General features: G+C 38.7%; 1 protein-coding gene across 8 annotated transcripts in view; it reads right to left on the reverse strand.

Annotated features, from left to right (window-relative positions):
• SAMSN1 (SAM domain, SH3 domain and nuclear localization signals 1) overlaps nt 1-20,377 on the reverse strand; it is a 108,224-nt gene that overhangs the window by 34,471 nt on the left and 53,376 nt on the right. For 6 of the 8 annotated variants that reach the window (XM_074858055.1, XM_074858046.1, XM_074858042.1 and 3 more), the window contains one exon: nt 19,220-19,596. In XM_074858055.1, the coding sequence (XP_074714156.1) occupies nt 19,220-19,596 (377 nt within the window). Of the gene's footprint in view, nt 1-1,767; nt 1,963-19,219; nt 19,597-20,377 lie in introns of those variants that run through there. The other 2 variants (XM_074858071.1, XM_074858079.1) reach the window with 2 other exon arrangements.

Below are 20,377 nucleotides of genomic sequence, written 5' to 3' on the forward strand. Positions count from 1 at the left end.
ACCACTACTGGAGGCTTTTTACAGGAATAGCAAATTGCCTCGAGAAGGGTTTTAACACCAGCCTTCCATGGTATTCCTTCATCTTTATCAAAAGGCATAACTAGATGCTGATATTATTCACATTAGAAAACAATAAAAACAAAGGGATTACAAAGAAAATCCTGGTGAAACACTTGAATTAATGTACAGAAGTTCATCCAATTGTGATAAAGACAACTCGTTGCTATGGGTAAGATTCAGTTACCTAAAAAGATCTTTTTGGTGTTCTCTTTGAGGGCCTAAGGTAGCAAACCTGATTTTTACTTAACACTCCAGACTTTATGGCTCTCCCATAGGTCTTGTGTCAGCCCAGTGTGGATGTGTTGGAGACACTGGGACATTTAAGCTGCCTAAAGGCAAGGTGAGGTAGCCCGAGACCTCCACAGGTCATCCCACCCTGTGAGTACAAGGAGGTACCAAATGTTGCGTGCGCAGAGCAGGGGCAGCCAGGAAGTGATCTAGGGAAGTCACTTATGAAATCCTGTAACTTCTGTTGGGAGGTAAGGACCTGTGCCTCATGTTACCCAATTCAGTATTAAGCAACTTAAGTATTTACGTTGCTTCCACAGGGCATGTTTTGAAACATGCTACAACAAGCTAAGATTTCTGTTCTGTGCGATGTGAGGCTGTCTCCTTCTATGACCTTTTTGTGAATAGCACATTCAGCAGAAACATTCTCATGGTGGAAAGTTTACACAATTCTGTGCGAAAGTGGGACTACAGTAACTGAAATATTTCAAAGCACACTACTGAGGCAGTAAGACATCCTGAGCCACTTCACCAAGACCTTTCCATTTTTGTAAACATTTACAATAAGACAAAGTCAGCACAGCAAAATCATCAGGTTTGACACTCAGTCAAGTGGTTAGACTGTTTTCATCCCTGCTTTACACATACAGTGAATCAAATCCATGACTATTATATACATATATATATAATATTGTGGGTTTGAGAAGCCACAATGCCAGCATTTTAATAGCATGGAGTGCATTCATGAATAAATAACTAACTGTGTGGAAAAAAAAAAAATAAAAATCAGACTGTTGATAAGGAATGCATTACTCTGGAAGAAGAAAGTCATCAAAACTTGCTTTTGAAATTACTTAACAGACAAGAAAACAAAGCCCATCCACAGAGTCTCTTGTGGTCATTTCTTGCTTAACCTATAGTGTAGTTAGATATTATTCTTCTGCCCCATCTTTAAAAAACGGTATGATGATTGAACTGAAGAAAATACATACCATACCAACCAGTAAAATGCTTAAAAAAACATTCAAATCGAAAATGGACTCAGAATTGTTTCAAATCCATGGAAAAAGTATTAATTTTAATTGCTAATGAGTCATAGTCTAAAACTGCAAGTGCAATACACAAAAGCCAATGTTGAGTAAAACCAGAAGACATTCCTGAAATGGTGTGTGCAATAATATTTAGGACCCAGAAATCACAAAGTGAGATGTATTCCCAAACTATGAAAAGATGGGTCTGTAAACCAGTACCAGAACTCCTTAGCACAGCTATAGCAGCTTCACAGTGATGACTTCTTGAATTGGATCATTACATTTATAAAGTGAGTATAGACAAATAGATTCCTGAGATTATACCACTGAGGCACTTGCTAGCACATCAGGAAATCGTGAAGCTAAGATTTAAAAGGAAATCCTCCTTTTAAAAATTGTTAAGAATTCCTGTTATTATTCATTGACAATAAAAATTAAACATTCTTACCTTTGGCTTTTGACTTTTCTCCTTATCAGACACGTTAGATGGTTTTCTCTTCAACATTTTTATTCAGGTTTATCCAGCTGATGTGCAACTGCTACTAGCTTGTAACCAAACTAAGTACAACTAAGTGTACTGCACAAGCATACATCAGTTATGCAGTTCCTTATTCTATCAGGATGTGACTTCATGCAGCTGCTTTGCAGCATGAGTGAGCGAGCTGAAATCTTTGTTTGGGGAGGGAGTGAGAAAGGAGGGGAGAAAGTGACGGGGTAAAGAAAGAAGTGCACTAAGGAGATGAGTTGAAAATAAAGAAAGGGTTCAGACTGAGAAATGCTTCAAGACTTATCTCCTTCTATGTCACCTTCAGGCCTCAGTAAGACTTTGGACAACCTTAAGAAAAATCTTCCTCTTTTCCCTACTCAGCCTTGTGCCACTAACTGCACCCTTCATTTCTTCTGCTGGGACTCAGATGTGAAGAAGGTGTGCTGCTGTTCAGAGGACCAAGGATTATTATCCCCCAGCATATTCACACTGCTCTGTGGAACATGGTCTAGCTGGTCCCTAATGCCTCCCTTTCTCTCTTAGCTCCACAGTAGTGCAATAAGAGCAATGGGATTGAAGGTCACTGTTTGGCAGAGAAGGGAAATTTTCTAAAGCCATCTTTTTCTTTTCCATGGTGGAATAATTTTTTGCCATTCATCACAGAATTTGGACTCAGTGAAACAGTAATTTTCAGTCCTTCGTTGTCCTTGATTTGCTGACAAAGTCACAGGGAGAAAAAGCAAGTCTAACAGAGGGCTTACAACAAAGAAACAGAGGAGAATAACAAAGGTCCTTTATACCCTCTTGAAAAACAGTCCAGAGGCTAAATGAAAGTGGAGGTATTAAGATAGCTTTGAATTTCTGCTTCATTTTTCTTAATATTATTTGCCAAAGTCAAAAAACAACAGTCGTGAATATCCTAAGTAAAATTTACTTGTTGTGAATCCCAGGCCACAAAATCTGAAACCATGAAAAAATCCCAACTTTTTGCTGAAAGATGGAGGCAAATTCTCAATTTCAACCCCCAAACTTTTGGGCCACCCACAGAGTTTCAATTAAATCTTAATTTATCATTACTACAAATGAAAAAGGAATCTATTTCTAAGTTGCAAGAGAAAGGTTCAAGAATGTCAAGAAAAAACTTTAGTAAAAATTAATTTTGTTTTTGAAATTTTCATAACATTTTTTCAAACTTTTTTTCAAGCAAATCTATTCCAAGCAACTTTTACTCATAAGTTTTGCACAGATAAAAGCTCTTTTTAAAAAGCAAGCCACTGTGGAGGGCTCTTGCACCAAATAAAAATTCAGAAGTCCTTGTCAATCCAAATACTCAGGTGCACAGACCTTTCTTTCTCTATGTGATTCTTTTAATATGGTTGAACTCAAATTTCAAGGAATGCTAAAAAAAGAAGATGTTCAAACTGAAAACTGAAAGAACTGATGGTTGAAAGCTGGTAAGAAAGGCACAGGTCTTAATTCTTAGAATCTGTACACACTTCTAACTTTTTGAATCATCTATGAGAAGGCAATGCTAGATAGGCATGTAGTCTCTTGGCTGAATTGCTCTCTTCTTCTATCATATGAATACTGCAGGGAGGGATAAGACTGCTCATCAGATGAATTCCCATTTCAGTTTGCTATTTGGACTTCTATTTAAATGTTTAAGAAAAGTTTTGGAGGCCTTCTTGGATTCTGATGGATGGGCAACAGAATGGACTGAGACTGACTGATTAAAAAATAGCTTATTATATGCTAATAGTATAATGAGGTTTTCCTTTCCAGACCTTCTGAGAACCAGGTTGGTGAGAAGAGGAGGAGGAACTGGGGTTAAGGTGCTAAAATTCTGCCAAATATAATGCAAGATTGTTCTCTAGGTTATTGGATTGCAGTGAAGTCCAAGTTGAACCTCAATCCATTAACCAAGATGTTTCACTTCACATTTTAATCAGAACTACATTTATCTAGGACAGAGTTGAATTTGTTATTGTTATTATTAATAATATCATATCCATCAGAGTTCATAATCGTTGTTATTATTAATAACCAATAATTAAATAATAATAATGAACTCTGAGAGATATGTTTCTTTCATATATCTGATAACAACACCTGAAAAGTCCATTTAAGTTTCTAACTACAAGGAGGTTTTACCATTGATATTTACTCAGCTTTAGTAATTCAGGAGGGCCGTATGTTTTTATAAAAGCTGTATATATAATAGTAATTAAACCTGATTATTTATCTACATAGATGTACATTGTAGTATATTGTTTTTCTTTCTAATCTAATTCAAACATGAGGATTAAATCAGACTCTGCTGATCATTAGACTGTGATTTCCTGTCTCAGGCCACTGTTAAAATCTTCATGATTAATAAAATGGGAACTCATCTGAAGAGTAATATATGAGCTTCCTTTCTATAGAATATTTATTGTTAAACAGGAAGAAAGAGGTCATTTCAAGAGATATAGTACTCACCCATATCTATTTCCTTTCCTCATCCACATATCAGAAAAATTATAGCAGCTTGAAAGCTGACCTGATTATGTTCTTGCCCTTGGAAAGTTGACCCACAGTAGTTTTAAAAGTAACAAAGTGAAGAAAATCAAACATATATAACATTAAGTTCATTTAATTTAGTTAACTGATACATTTCAAAAGCAGCTTTTTTGAATTAAAAATTAATAATAAGCTTGGTGCTTGTATACTCTGTATTTGAGACTAATTTTTCAAAGGGGAATGATTATCTATGTAAAATTAAAAGAAAAATTATCATACTTCGTTTTCTGTTGGACATGACTGCAGGTAAATTACTCCATTTCCTTGCTGGTCTTTGAACCTGATCCAAACCCCAGTGAAATCAATAGAAGTTTTTCAGATGAATTTTATGGGGCTTCATCCTGAACTACCCAGGCAATGTCACTCTTCTCTCTGGGAAGTCCTATGGGGAAAAAGGCTATCTGCTTAAAAATAATTAAGATGACCCCATGAGAATGATTCCCACTGTCATTATATTTATAAAAGGCAACATACCTTATAGCTTATTATTATCATTATTCAGTTTAAATGAATGGACCATGATGAATGGTCCTGGATATTCAAGTGTTTTATGTGCCTCCCTCCCACACGATATCAAGCGCTGCAACAGTGACATCAGTGGCTCCATCCAGTTACCTTGCCCTGAAAGGAGAGATCAGTTCCAGTCTAAACTGCAAGTGTAAACTTATCCTTTCAATACTTGATTACGCTGATAAAACTAAAAAGTAGAGTGCAAAGTAGATTGAAGGGTTTAGCATACTGGTCACCTGTCAAAAAGCAAATGAAGTGAGACTTTTTTTTTATTAGCAACTCATTTTTCATTGTCTGTCAGACAAATCTGGTCCAAGTTTAACCAGAGTCTCAGAGATACCTTGGGCCTGTACATTGCTTTCCTTAATGCTAAGCAATCCCAGAGTGTGTTAGTCTGTTTATTTTAAATAAAATAAGCTTGTATTTTGTACAAGAAAGGGATCATGCCTTCAGCCTCTGCTTTTATGGCCATGCCTCTCCCTGTATGATCTAACTCCCTTAGATATTGCAGAAATCTCAAAATAGCAAGTGGAACTGAGTGAATAATTTGCAGTGAATAATTTACTTAACAAATTTAATCTTTATTTCCTCAAGGAATGTTCATGAGCAGAAAAAAATTTCCTCATATGTATTAACTATGGGCCAGAACATAGCTGGATACTTCCCTCTCCTGTTGCAGTCACTGCCACTCCTCGGCAGAGCTCTCTCCATAAACTACCCCAGCAAAGACTCTATGGAAACTAAAAAGAACAAGTGTGAAAAAGTGAAGCTAAGCCCTCCCTCCCCTGCCAACAACCCATGAAAGAAGCCAGATATTGCAGGCTGGGCTGTCTTTGTAACTGTTTAAACTAAACACTCGCTTTTAATTTTAACTCCAAAGATTGAGACTGTGATTTTCCATTGGGATGCTGGGGAATGGAGCTGGATACTTAAGGTTCCATCTTTGAAACTCCCACAGTCACTGCAAATTCATCACTGCAAGCATCCATAATTTAGTACTGAAAATTGGTCCAAAATGCTTAGGGGCTTCATGCAACAGGGTGTGTAATTTCCGATTGAATAGTCTCCTATGTGCTTTTCATCAGGAATAAAAAATGAAGAAGCTACAGAAACTGTGAGTCTTCAAGAGACAAGATGGGATTAAATAATATTTTAAGCTTACACCCTTGGTTTGGCAGAGGGTTGACACTATATCAAGAAGACTTCTATCCCATACAAAGTATAATTCTTATGAAGCCTGCAGAAACTGGTTATTCAGCAAAGCTAGTAACTAACATTTGAAGTTAGCTTCAAAAACTTGGTCTTTGCTGAATAATTTATTTTGGGGGGATTTTTAATACCATACATCCACTGAAACAACATGAGGGAAAAACAACAGAGTGGAGTCTAAGCTTCTTTAAGCAACTGTCAGGGCACAGAGTAGCAGGAATACCCTCATCATGCCAAGTCTCAGGAATTATGAATTCAGCCTCTCTCATACTATTGGGCTTCCTTCTCTTCCTGAAAAAATATTTTTGTGATTCTTCCTTCTCTCATGCTAATCCTTTGTCACTAAGGTCAATGGAGTCACAAGAAATGTGGCAGGGACAGGCTACAGCGCATCACTGCCAGAGCTACTGAATTTAAAGGTGTGTGGTACAAAAAGCGGTTGCTGTTCTGTGAGTAAGAAAAAGTATCTTATTGCCAGGCCTTCAGACTGTGTCCTTGGCATGCTCCCAACACCATCTGGCCTAAAGGGAAAATGAAGTACCAAGAACTTACCTCAAACTTTGATCCCAACACATTCTCTTGCATTAGCAGTAGATGAACAGATCAGTCATACCTACACTATGTCAGGTTAGCACTAACACTAATAAAAATCTATATTATTGTGACAGGAGGATTCTCAAGGAGATTTGCTTTCACCTATTGAACAAATCCCTTTCTTACTACCTTGAAGAGTAAGAGCCAGAGTTGTATCTATATCTTCTAGTTATTCCTGTTGGGGAAACTCAAAGTCAGCAAGGTTGGTGTCTTGTAAAACACAGCCACAGGCTTATCCAGCATCTGTGTAATAATTTCCAACAGAAATGTGTGCGTCACTAGTGGTTTTCCTGTACAATTTATCATAAGCAGAATACACTTTACTGTCTGTGATGAATAACAGAAAGTAACTGGCAGAATGCTGCTGCTATGGGTTCAGGCATGTAAGTGAACAGCACACTGTTTCTCAGAGTGAATGTTAAAATGTAGCTCAAAGCTACATCACAATGCTCATGTCTAGAACATCTCAATGGATTCTGTTAGTGAACACTGTGATTACTAGTCAGCTACAAGGGCATTTTATCCCACATAATTTGCAGGTTTATATAACTGTTGTTTTATAGTTATACAGCTGAAGCTCAGCCTCCCAGAAATACGTTTATAGATAAAGAGTGACAGTTTCCTTGCACATTATTCAGAAAGCTCAAATATGAGATTTTTGATAAAGTGAACTGATATAAAAACAAATTTAGGCTCTCTGTTTTAATCTCATACACAAAACATGACATGTTTCATTCGGCATTCAGAAGACCAGCTTAATGCACAAGCTCTGGCAGTGCAGCAGGGGATTTTTTTTTCAAGGTATGTACATGATGTCTGCCAGCCTATGTCTGATTAGAATCAAGATCAACAGAAGTAAATTCTGATTAACTCTAATGTGCAGCCTGCTGTCAGGAAACTCTTTGTACTGTGAACCATCTTTTACCAGTAAACAGCTCCTGCGGAATTTCTTTACTGGTGTCAGAGTGTCAAGTCACTGTGCCATCACAGCATTAGGACTGCTGTGCAAATACTAACGTGAAAAGGAATAAAGTGTGGTACACTGCATATTCACTTGCAAGGCTTTGATTTCATTTTGGTTCTAGAGGAAAATGTCATTCTTCCTTTCTCCTTGAGCATGGTTTCAAGTGGGTGAAAATCATAATTTGGAAGTGAGAGAGGGACAAGATGGCTTTATTTGTAATTGGTTTTAAAACTTTCTTTCTACCCATCTAACTGATGTGATACCTGATTGATAGCCAGAAGAAACACAAAAAAGCTTCATCATCAAGAATAGAGGATCAGTTTCAATATTACATTCTATTTTTTTTCTTAAAACACTCTGTACCAGACCTGTGGGTTTATCTGTTGCAACACTTGATTCAGGTGCAAACATTAATGGCACTACCTTCAAAACCAAGCAGGATGTCGTTTAGAATAGCTCCATCACCAGACCTGCCAAATTACATATACTGGGAATGAGACTTGAGCAGTTGGTTTGCCATCATGCTCACTTCCAGGCCTGAACCTTGCTGCAGGGAGGTCTGGCTCCTGCTCTGTACATCTGTCTGGCAGGTGTAGCTGGGTACCTAGATCCATTAGCCACACCCCCATAAAGAAGAGGAGGCTCTTTTCCTGCCGGATTTCGGATTTCGGCATGAAGTCCCTCACTGAGGAGGACTGTCTGGGTGATTTCTGCACCTCGTGACAACCATGCTGTCATGGTTGATACCCCGTTTGCCTCATTCAAGGCTTCATGGTACACTTCAGGCTGTGGCTGAATGGTCACAATTGAGTAAGTTGCCCCGGGTCAGCTGAACCTCACTAATGGGGTGGGAACTTGCTCTTAGCCCATCAACAAGATGAAGTGAAGCACAGTCACAAAAACTTATTTTATTAAGGATTTAAGATAATATGCTTTATCTTAGGCTGTGGGCTAAAAGCAGTCATAGGGACAGTCATGGTACTCAGTAGGCATTAGGTAATTACATACGTGTCAGTAACTTGTCTTTGGGGAGAGAAGGGAATGGAAAGGGGAGGCTCTCTCTGAAACTGTGCTCTGTGGAAAGAGAGATGGATGCTTTGCCTCTTCACAAACACCTCACTGTTTTTCTGGATTCCCTCCACCAATCTTGATCTTTTTTCATCGTATTATCAAACTCTTCCCCTCTCACTTCCCCACAAAGTATATGAGTCTTTGACTCACAGCTTGCATACCACTTCTCTAGAGAATCTTTCTTTACTTCCTACTCTCACCTATGTGATCCTTTTTACTTCTTTCTCACGTATTATCTTGTGTGTTTTCTGTCTCCCTTGTCTTGCTGCTGCCACAGAAAACAGAGGTTGATGAAAAGGCAACAAAACTTTCCCCTCCAACAGCTCTGTGATCTGTTAAAAAGTCTACTGAGCTACAGACAGCAAACTGGAGAGGAGTCTCATGTCAGAAGTAGCAAAACTCTGAAAACTCGATATAGGCCTGTTAGTTTACAACAAGAAATTTTTGTTAATATATGTACAAACTGGTGAAGATAAATGTTAATATTATGCTCCTCTAGTTTGGGAGGTGAAAGTTCATAAAAATCTTTGAAACATCTTTGGGTTCAAACACCCCTATAAACCTAAATAATGCCTAAAACCCTAAAAAAATAGCACCCTCATGTACCATACACACACAAACTTATTAGATTAAGAAAACAAACTTTTAAAGCCAAGGGAAGGCAGAATTAATGCTATCTGTGATACCTGAATATCACCCCTACGTGTGTATTTTATGATGCAGTTTTAATTATGCAGCTTTAATATTTACTACATTTTCTTTACTGAATTTCTGTCTCATTTAGTGCAAAGGATTAATCTGAATAAAGGTGTCAGAGCCTGCAAATAAACTGTTTGAACTCCTGCCCTTCTGGTGCACAAGTCAGTATGTGTATTCTTGCTTGTGCAACAGCCATCTGATGTGTAAAATAACATACTACCCCCATTTTGCAAACGAAGCCTGGGGCAGACAAGTGATTTGTCTAATATCACACAAAAGGTCTGTAGAAGTGCAGGGAATTGAATCTGCATTATCTACATCCTTAATCATTGGATCATGATTCACAGAGTTAAGGAAGCTCTGCTGCTACAAAGAACTGGTATAAGGATTTATTTTGTCATCATAGTTCAGTGAAATGCTAAGAAATTGTGTTAAAACTTATTTACTTGGCAGTTGATCATTTACTGCATGTAATCCTCAGTTTGTGACCCTGTGGTTAGATGTGCAGAAAATCTGAGCAAATATAGCTGCAAGCTGCAAGTTTGGGAGTTGACTTCAAGGCTTTCAGACTAAAAAAATCTGAATAATATCCTGCCTTTCTTAAAATGGCCACCAGAATTAACTGATTTTTCTCTTTTCCACCTGTACACATCTTGCTGTAGGATGTGAGCTGTCATTTGTATTTATCTGGGAACAAGAACTGTCTTATGAGCTAGCATGGCTGCTAACACACTAGTCACCTGTCATAACTGAGGCCACATGTACTGCTCTATTTCCATGCTGATTAATTTTTAGGGGAGTTATGTGGAAGCAAGGATGATCTGTGAGGAAGGAAATCTAGGTATGAAAACACCTACACAATGCAGGACTAAATATAGAAACCCTCAAAATATCTGCAAAAGTTTCTGTCTCATGATCTTAAACTCTCTGAACTCTTGATTTTCCTACTTCCCACACACTGTTTGTTGTCATTTCTTGTGGCATGTTATCAAACCTAAGTTGTAAGTAGAAGTGAACAAGAAGTTTCATGTCATTTAACCTAATCAGTTTGGTCCTTTCATGAAAAATATTCAGCCAGATTTCTTCAAATGGATTGGAGTGTAAGCACTTCCAGCAAGAATTATGCTATATTCAAGTTTTCAATTTGATTTGCTTATGTATTAGGGAAGGTGCACTTCTTCAATCAATTAAATGTCTACAGAAAGTCAGTCCAGAAATTTCATTACCATAGGTGAATTCCTTTCAAAATAAAAGTGAATACTCAGATACAAATCACTGTCCAGTTCTTTCTGAAAAGCCCTGATCTTTGTCTTCTAATGATCTGTTCATATACCTGGAAGTATTTAAATAACAGAATTAGAGGTGTGTCCACTGTGTGTTCACTGTTTCACTTCCAATCTTATTTTTCAGACCCTATTCATTTTACTCACAATTATTTTTTCAAAGCTGGATGAAAACCCAGGATCCAAATTAAATGTTCAGTTTCTAAAACCAAGTTTGAAATTATGCATGACATACCCTGTTTTTGGAGAATGTCACAACAGAAGTATTTCTTTTCCTGGACTTTAAAACAAATTCATTATAATAATGCTGTGGCCCTGGAAATCTTAATTCCCTTCTGGCACTGAAAATCCTCACTCTTCCATTTATGCTTGCTGAGCATTGATATCCTGTGACTTTTCCTACATTTCTATGTGAGGGAGATGAAAACAGAACTAATTTCTTCTGATTTATGAAGGACTTATTTGACAAATAGGCTTTACAGGAACACTTTAGAGCATACAAAAATGACTTACCAAAGAGAATAAGTATCTCAATCTACACTCACAAACATAATTAGCTCCTGAGCCAGCTCAGAACTTCCAGAAAATTAATGTTCCCTAAAAGAAACGTCATTTGAATTAGCTAGGGAAGAAGACAAGGAACATCAGGCATTATTGTATGCACTGCTACCTACCACCCAAGTATTCTTGTAACTTAAGGTTGGTATAAGGATCCTTGAGTCACCTTAAGATGTGGCTTCTTTACAGAAGCCTTAGCCTCAAAATCCTTACTGAATTAGTCATCTGGGTAGCACTTTAATTTCAACTTCATCAGGGACACTGAAGAAATCTGAAGCTAAGTTTGCTTGTTCTCCTGAATAAAGATGAGCACACAGGAAAGGTATAGTGAGCTAATGCAAGCACAGTGAAGATTAAACATTTTGACTGCAAATGGGAAGCTTGTCATCAACTCAATAAGCACAAGATCAGGCCAAAGTTTAAGTTTCAAAAGTGAATCTATGCAGAAGTAAAACTGCATTACTTTGTATAAGGCGATAAATTGCACTTAAAAAGTTGCAGTCTTGGATAGGCAGATCCCAAGGCACCCGATGGCTTCATTGGTCAAAATGTTCTTGCCAGCATCAGGAGCTAATGCATTAGAACAACACAGGATGAAAACACAGCTTGTATTAGCTGATTCATTCGGCAGGAGCACTGTTCAAGCAGAGTAATGTATACTTTTTTTTTTTGCTTTGTATGGTGTATGGGAAGAAATGATAGCTTCTCTTTTTTTTTTTTTTTTTCTATAAAAAACCAAGAAGAAAAATGTCAATTATAAAATACTGGACTGACAGCAGATCCACAGAAGGATAATATTGTCACAGTGTAGGTATGTAAAGCATCAGACAGACAATACAATCTATTTCTTTCAGTATACAAAGTGCATCATTATGGCAATTCTAAAGGATGCTAACAGGAAGTCATCCTTTCATCAGACAGTTTTTTATCAACAACTGCACTTAGTTTAATTATATTTTGACTCTTAATCATGTTTCATGAAGCAGGTAGCATTCCTTTTTTCTATTAAGAATTCATATGCCATTTACAAAGAATAAGTATATGAAATGCACAATTTTCCACGCACTTTCAACAATTATATTCCCCTTCATACCACATTCATGACAGTAATCCAAAATAACCTTTTATTTCTCTCTCTAGCTGTAGCACTGCAGTACCTAACAGTTATGTCAGAAACAAACCCATGAAATCTGCTGAGTTGAATTGAAATGTTCTTCTGAAGTTATCTGTAACCATATTAAAGATGTTATGGTATTTTAAAATATCTTTCACTGCAAATAAATTCCCTTAATTATCATTCTGTCTTATATACACTAGGAAGTACTAGCAACCCAACTTTACAGAATAGTCCAGCACCATTTGGAGGGAAAAGTTTGGAAATGTTAAACTTTTTAGTAGAGTTAGGTATATGTGCCACTAAGATTATTGGAAAATGTGACATAATTCACTACATAGCTATGAAAATTCCAGTAAGGTATTACAAATCTGAAATAGGACAAGAGTTACCATAGGGAAGAACAACGGCATCAGATTTTTCATATTTTTTAAAACCTGTTTTGAGACTGCATGGTCAAAGTCACCACAGATGAAGACACTAGATTTCTAAGTTTTTCACATTACTATGTAGGAAGGAGCAAAAATCACTGTAGGATGCAGAATGGTAGTGGCAGATATTTGCTATCAGCATGGTGCAACGGTGCAGCTACAGCAAGGCTGGATACCCTCCCAGCCTCCTCTCGTCCAAGCACAGCGTTTGAGGGATGAAGCCTTGTGCTCTAAGAGGTGATTTTCTCCCACGTTTTGTATTTAGCTAGAGCAAGCCGTAGCATATTTACCAACTTCCTGATGTAAGTTTCCTAAATAAAGGTCCCTCTGACAGGAGACAAAGTATGACTCTACAGACACTGAAGCATCAGGAAAATGAGTGCACTTATGTTCACTAGGATTTGTATCTTTTTTGGCTGAGTCCATATTTTGCCTGGTATTTCTGGGAAAAGTAAACACTGAAAATTCAGTCATGGACCCTGACTTTTCCCCAGTTTTAAAATCAAAGCCATTCAAATTTCACCAACATTGGAATACAACAGACATGCATAAACATATCTCAATCCACACCCCCACACAAGGCTTAAAATTCAAAATCATCTTTCACAAGGTTCTGGGACAGGGTTTGAACTGGGAAATAGTGAGTGCGTTTGACTTTAACCATGTGTTAGTTTTAGCTGTAGCACTGTTCCTTTTTGTCTATCAGTTCATATATCTTTGAAGACTCTGCAGCCTGGAGAGCACAGAGGGGTTTCTAGCTATCTTTTTACCCTGCAAGAGGTGTGCTGAGTACACAGGGTGAAGGGCTGAGCTGGTGAACTGATGGCCAGAGCAGGGTAACAGGTGAAATTAGCTACAATGTTATAAAAAGCAACAGGAAACCTGTCGGGGTGCTTTTAAATGAAGATATGATAAGACGAAAGAGAAGCAGCTGGGGACGGTTTCATATCTTAGAAAACAATTCCGGTTTTCATGTCTTAGCCACACCTGAACATCCATCTTCATGGTCTTGACTGCTTTGTTTACTGTCACCCTTTCAGCTGCTCTTCATCTCTTCACTGGGCAAAGACTTTGGGCCTCAGCTTGGGTACAGCTTAGCAGGACTTCCTAACACCAGTAGAAAAAAGATTGGTACTTGGTGAGGATCTGGCTTCCTACCTTGTCACTGAAATAGGAACAAGTGAGAGCTACGCTTTTAAAAGGACCACTTATTACTGATACTGAAGAAGCTACAGTGACTGGAGCAATTGAAACTTGGTGTCTCAGAAAAGCAATTTGGGGATTTCCAGACATTCTTTTTAGTGCTATAGTTGTGCCAAATGAGGATTCAAAATGTAATTGAGAAAGCTCTTCTAAGGCATGTGCAGGTGTCTCCCAACAGACATTAGCTGAAGAAAGAAAAAATGCAGAAAACAGTCAAATTGCTTAAGAAAATTGAGCAGCCAGAAAGTCCATTAGAGCCCACAGCATTCTAGTGCGCAGAAGAAACTGCTGGCTGACATGAAGTAGAAATCTTCCTGTAGCCATTCTCCTGGTGTGCAAATGGTCAAATGTAGCATTCAGCTTTGAAGCACATTTTGCTAGAGACAAGCACTCTCTGTCCTGTTTGTTTATTACTAGCTGTCCATACTCTTCCTCCTCACTCCACTAACCTAGAGCACAATGATCAGTCACTGGTATCACAAGAGATCCAATAACCTGTGTAAACCTCGAGGCAATATACAGCATCTCTTTGAGAACCAAGATGATCAGGAGCAGGGTAAGAGCAATCATAGCAAGCAAGCAAGGTTGTTATGGGGCAACCAGGAAACAGAACCTATTAAGTAGAATATGTCAGGAAAAGTGAGGACAAGAAAATTACTAAAAATAGAGCTGAGAAGAAGAGTGTTTCTTCAATAAACAGATGAATGTTAAGTCAGACATGTCTACTAAGGGTCAAAGGGAGATGCTGAGTAATGGCTTGTCTGGCAAGAAAGCAAGCCAGACCAGGAGGAAAGCAAAAAGCCACAAGGTCACTGAAATGGCAGAAAACCATGGCCATAATAACAGGGCTAATGTAACCCTAAGACCATAACACATTTCTGAGAGAAATATGGAGAGAATGAACACAGGTGTTGACATAAAGCCACTTGCAGTTTTCTCAAACTTATCGTTCATTCCACCACAACATAATGCATTCATATTGGATAGAAACCAATCCTTTGAAGCTTTCTACTCTCTTCTTAACCTAGAAATGGGAGAGAAAAGGTATTTTGCTCTGCAGCACCCTTAGATTTTTTTTCTTTCTCCTCACCAAAATCCCAGGTCTTCTCTAGTCTTGAGAAATGACCCTTGTCTTTTCATTCTCACTGAATACCAAACACACATTGCAACAGATAAATATTCTTATGGTATCAGTGACTAAATCTTTCTTCTGTTAAACCTAACCATGTTTCTAGATGCTGCAAGAAGAGAAAACCACTTCCAGTAACTCTCTGGTGATTTTTGTCCATCAGGAGATGTTGTGTCCTCTCCTTTTCCTGTAATGGATGACTGCGTCATCCTACAAACCCAGCTTCTATACTGCACAGTTTCTGGGCGAGTGGATGGGTCAGTCAGTGAAGTAGCATGTTAAACTATTGAGGGAGAGGAGAAAGGGACTCATCAGCTTTTCTCTCTCTCTCTCAAGCTGCCCAAGACAGTCTGGGAACCCTTTTGTGAAGAGGACCGCTCAGTTGTAACCCCACTATGTGCCTGTTTCAGGGCCAGTCAAACCCATCAAGCTCCTGTACTTTCCAAGCTTCTGACTCTAGATTTTAAATGCCTTGCATGAGGTTGCAAAAGTCTTATGCAATTGCACAGATTGAGAAAAAGTAACAGAAGGCTAAAATGACTTGTATAAAAGTCATTAGAATATGGCACTTCTAAGTATACTACTTTGTTAGCATAGTGAAGATCTTAGCATATGAATAACAGGACAGCTTCTAGTAACAACAGTTAAAAAAAAAAAAAAGGAGGTAAAAAAAGCCTGAGACAGGCAGCTGATCTGTTTTCTACAGTGTTAACCTTGAGGAATAAAAAGAAGTATAAAGATCAATAACCTTTCACATTAAGGTCAAGTGGTTGTTAAAGTAGTGTCTGGACAATCTTTTCTTCCATCCTCTGCCTGATTTTCAGCTGATTCATAACATTACAAACACTGGCCCGGATCACTCATTTCTCTCCCCAATATTCTTTGTGATAGTATGAAAATGTGCAGCATAGTCATTTCTTTATCCAGGCATATTTTTTCTTTTTTGCTGAAGTAGTCAGTATTTTCTTAAATACATTCTTCCACTTTCTAAGGAAGAACTATTTACAAATTACATCTCCTTAGGTAAATAATTTCACATGGCAATCCTGACACACCAAAAAAAGCAATGCTCTGTGTTGCCCCTGGCAAAATTTTGACCAACCACTAATTATGTTGTAAACAGCTGAACAATGCAGAAAAAAAATGACCTGTGTCTAAGTTAACTTTGCACAAAGTTGCTAACGGTGTCACCGTAGCTGTAAAATGGTAACATAGCACACTCAGTTCTGTATTTAATTAAAGGACAGAAATACTGACTTCTAAAATGTTTTCTTAATACATGAAGACGGGCAGGATGGCTGAGATTTGAGTTGTCTCCAATGTCCCTGTGCCGGAGGCAGTCAGCTAACAAAGGTGTTTATTGTGTGCTTAGCTGGGGGAGGCTGAAGGAAGAGTAAGTAGCTGGAGGAGTTTGGTGAGCCTGTTGTAGCTGAAGATGGATGTGACTTTTGCAATCTGTTCTCACCCTTCTTGTTAAGGTGACCAACTTGGGTGATCTCTGTCAGCTTTTTTATTGTTTTAGGTGAAACAAACAATGGCAATGTGAAACACCGTAAGAGAGTCTGTGTAAAGTGCTGAGGAGGAAGAAAGGAAGAGGATGAAAAGAGACAGGGGAAGAAACTGGAGGAAGGGAATTAAGATCACTCATATTTTGTCTCTCTAAACAGTCTATTATGAAGAGATCCAGGTCTTTTTCCTTGTGATTATGGGAGAGCACTACTTAATTTACTATCTGCAATTCAAGCTTTAATTAAGGCTAGGCTCAATCAGTTTTGTGTGTTTTGCTGAGCTGAGTCTGGATAATGTGTCCAACCTAGATATTTGTCTGTCTCCCAGACCAGATCAGCCATAGTTTGCTGATGGAATAGCAGAGTCTTGGATCTTAGTCTTGCATCTACCAGTTTTGTCTGTTTGCCTTAATTCAGGACACACAAACTAGCATTTCAGGCTATCTCAGGCTATTTCCTCCACATCATCCTGCAGCAAAGACAGTATAGCCAAGCCAAGATCAGCCAAGAAAATGAAATGATGCTTTACTCATAGAATCAGAAATAATATTATGGAATATATTGGGTTTACTCTAGTAAGTAAATCAACATCAGAATGAACATCTGCATCATCCCCAATGTCTGATTCCCTCATAGCAAAACTACCAGTGTCAGCTTGTTTGATTCTTAAAAAGCAAAACTGAAAATCCAGTCTTTGTAATCTTCAGCTGAGCCAGTTGGTAGAATGCAAATTCAAAGAATGAGATATCTTGCCATTGCCTGTAATCTAAATCTAAAGACACTAAGCCCACAGAGATACATTAAAGTCAGGGAGCCCGTCAGGAAAGCAGATGGCAAAATAAACAATAATGCAGAAAAAAAAAAAAGCACTAAACCTCTTGCTGGCACTTAATAGTAACATGGGTAGGACAAATCTCACCAGGATAGAGAACATTAACAGCCTGTTTGTGACAAAATGAAATAAAATTATTTGAATTGACACTTATGCTCTCGTAAATCTGACCGACACATCTATTATTACTATTTTGCCCTGGGACTTCAGCCTTAGCTTGGGATGCAGAAAGTTGCTTTTATTAGGAGCAGGCTTATGATAGAGCCCAGCATCATCCCTGAGACGGTTCGGTTTCTACAGAGAGTCCTATTTACTGTCAGAAGGAGGACTCACCCGACAGCACAGTCTTTGTTCACAGCTGCCAGTCTATTTCTGCCAATGCTCTGCCCCGAAGGTCTGTCTCCAGGGGCTCTCCCTGGGAGTCTATAGTGCTGAGGCTGTCCAGGGTTTCACTGCTGCACCTTTCTCAGCTTTTTTTAGGGGTAGTTTGCTTTCTCTCTCTTCTGATTACAGTTCCATCAATCAAAGCTTTAGCCTTTCTGTTTTCTATGTCAAATCCCAGGAAAATCTTCTGGGCTACATTCAGCTAGATAAATCCCATGTTTCAGGTACAGCCTGCTGTTATGTCAGCTACTGTGTCATTGAAAAGAAACTGAATGACTACCTCCATGTATTCAGAAATATGGTTGCTATATTGACCACCACATCTATGCATGTGTACCTTTCTTTAATGATGTATGAGCACACATTAGAAAAAATGCTGTTTCAAGTAGGAGACTCTGATCTAAGGTTATGGTTGCTCAGGTCTCCATTTGAACACTCAGCTGGCAAGTTTCAGCAGGTATCTTGCCTCCTGTGGTTTAGATGAACTTTTCTGGGAGCTGGCCTTATTGCATGGTGAGAACCAGCCCTCTCCCTGGAGCACTGTAGAGGGAATAGGCATAAAGGGAAAAGAGGTTACTCTTTACTTCTTCCTTGATATATTTCAGTCAACCAGTAATCCTCCATGTGATTACCAGTATGTGGAGTGCCAGAAGACCTGATGTGCCTGGTGAAGAGACAGAGAAAAGCCTCATTGCAGTGTCCATATTTTGTATATCTCACCAACTAAAGTTTTTCTTGGCTTTGTTTTTCTAGTTTTACATAGCCAATTGATGGCTTTAAAAAAAGCCATCAATTAAAATAGAAAATCCTCTTCCAGATAGCTATCCAGAAGGATAATTTCAGAACAAGATTAAACTCTGTTCCTTTGTATCTGGCCCTAAAATGTAATTGCAAAAATAGCCTCCACCAGCTGAGGTGACCCAAGGTAGCAGAAACACCGATACCTCTTCAACCTCTGACATTTGTCTAAATAATTCTAGTGTTCTTTACTAGTTTTGCAGTGACCTCTAGGGGCTTCATTGTCCCATACCGACTTACTCCAGACTTCCAGAAAGTTTTCTAAGCCTGGATGGATAAGTATTTAATGTACAGATGAAAAAAACAGTGTGTCTGATGAGAAACAGAATAGCCTAAAGCCTTCCATCTCAATGCTGCTGATGTCTGCATGGTTAAAAATGAACTACCTATATGAACCCCTGGTGTTAGCCTGAACAACGCATTCAAATCCATTTACCTGAAATCTAAATTTGGTTTATTGCATTTCATAACCACGTGGAAGATGACAACATCTCTTTAATGCTGAATCAGAGCAAAAAGTTTCCACTTTTTATGCATATCAGCACAAAAGAAACCACTTCCACTTACCCAGGAGTACTGTAGATCCATATCAGTTAGAGAATATGGAAGATGTGGGTGATGAGAGGAGCAAGTACAGTTTTCCCATTCTCCTATTTTTGAAATCAAGAAGTCACAAGGACAGAGCTGGTTATCAGGAAATGGCTTCCAGTCACTCCATAAGTGAAATTCGGTTTCTGAATGGATTGAAATAGTCCCTAAATTATTAAGTCTGGAAGTGTATGAGCGGCCCAGAGATGCAGAAATAAAATCTGCTCTCATCTCAGTCTCTTCTTTTCTTCTAACGTTGTCTTTCCAGGTCTTCTTTTCCTGAGGTTTTGTCAGTTTCATGCAAGAAGTTACTGCTTCGTCATCCTCTTCAGAGGCATAAGCATCTTCTAATGTATCTTTAAAAATGAAATACTTCTGTTATAATATGGTGCAATTCATAGAGAAAATAGCTCACATTTTTTCTTAAATGCTGTCTGTTGCATTCTATATAATGAAAAAGACAATGACTCCATAAAAAACCCAAATAATAATCACAGAATCACAGAATCGTCTAGGTTGGAAAAGACCTTGAAGATCATCCAGTCCAACCATTAACCTAACACTGACAGTTCCCAACTACACCATATCCCTCAGCACTATGTCGACCCGACTCTTAAACACCTCCAGGGATGGGGACTCCACCACCTCCCTGGGCAGCCCATTCCAACGCCTAACAACCCGTTCTGTAAAGAAATGCTTCCTAATATCTAGTCTAAACCTTCCCTGGTGCAACTTGAGGCCATTCCCTCTTGTCCTATTGCTTGTTACTTGGTTAAAGAGACTCATCCCCAGCTCTCTGCAACCTCCTTTCAGGTGGTTGTAGAAGGCGATGAGGTCTCCCCTCAGCCTCCTCTTCTCCAGACTAAACAACCCCAGTTCCCTCAGCCGCTCCTCGTATGACATGTGCTCCAGGACCTTCACCGGCTTTGTTGCCCTTCTTTGGACACACTTGAGTAATTCAATGTCCTTTTTGTAGTGAGGGGCCCAAAACTGAACACAGTCATCGAGGTGCAGCCTCACCAGTGCCAAGTACAGGGGTAAGATCATTTCCCTGTCCCTGCTGGCCACGCTATTTCTGATACAAGCCAGGATACCATTGGCCTTCTTGGCCACCTGGGCACACTGCTGGCTCATGTT

The sequence above is a fragment of the Strix uralensis genome, chromosome 2, assembly GCF_047716275.1.
Source record: "Strix uralensis isolate ZFMK-TIS-50842 chromosome 2, bStrUra1, whole genome shotgun sequence".
In the NCBI taxonomy this organism is placed as follows: domain Eukaryota; kingdom Metazoa; phylum Chordata; class Aves; order Strigiformes; family Strigidae; genus Strix; species Strix uralensis.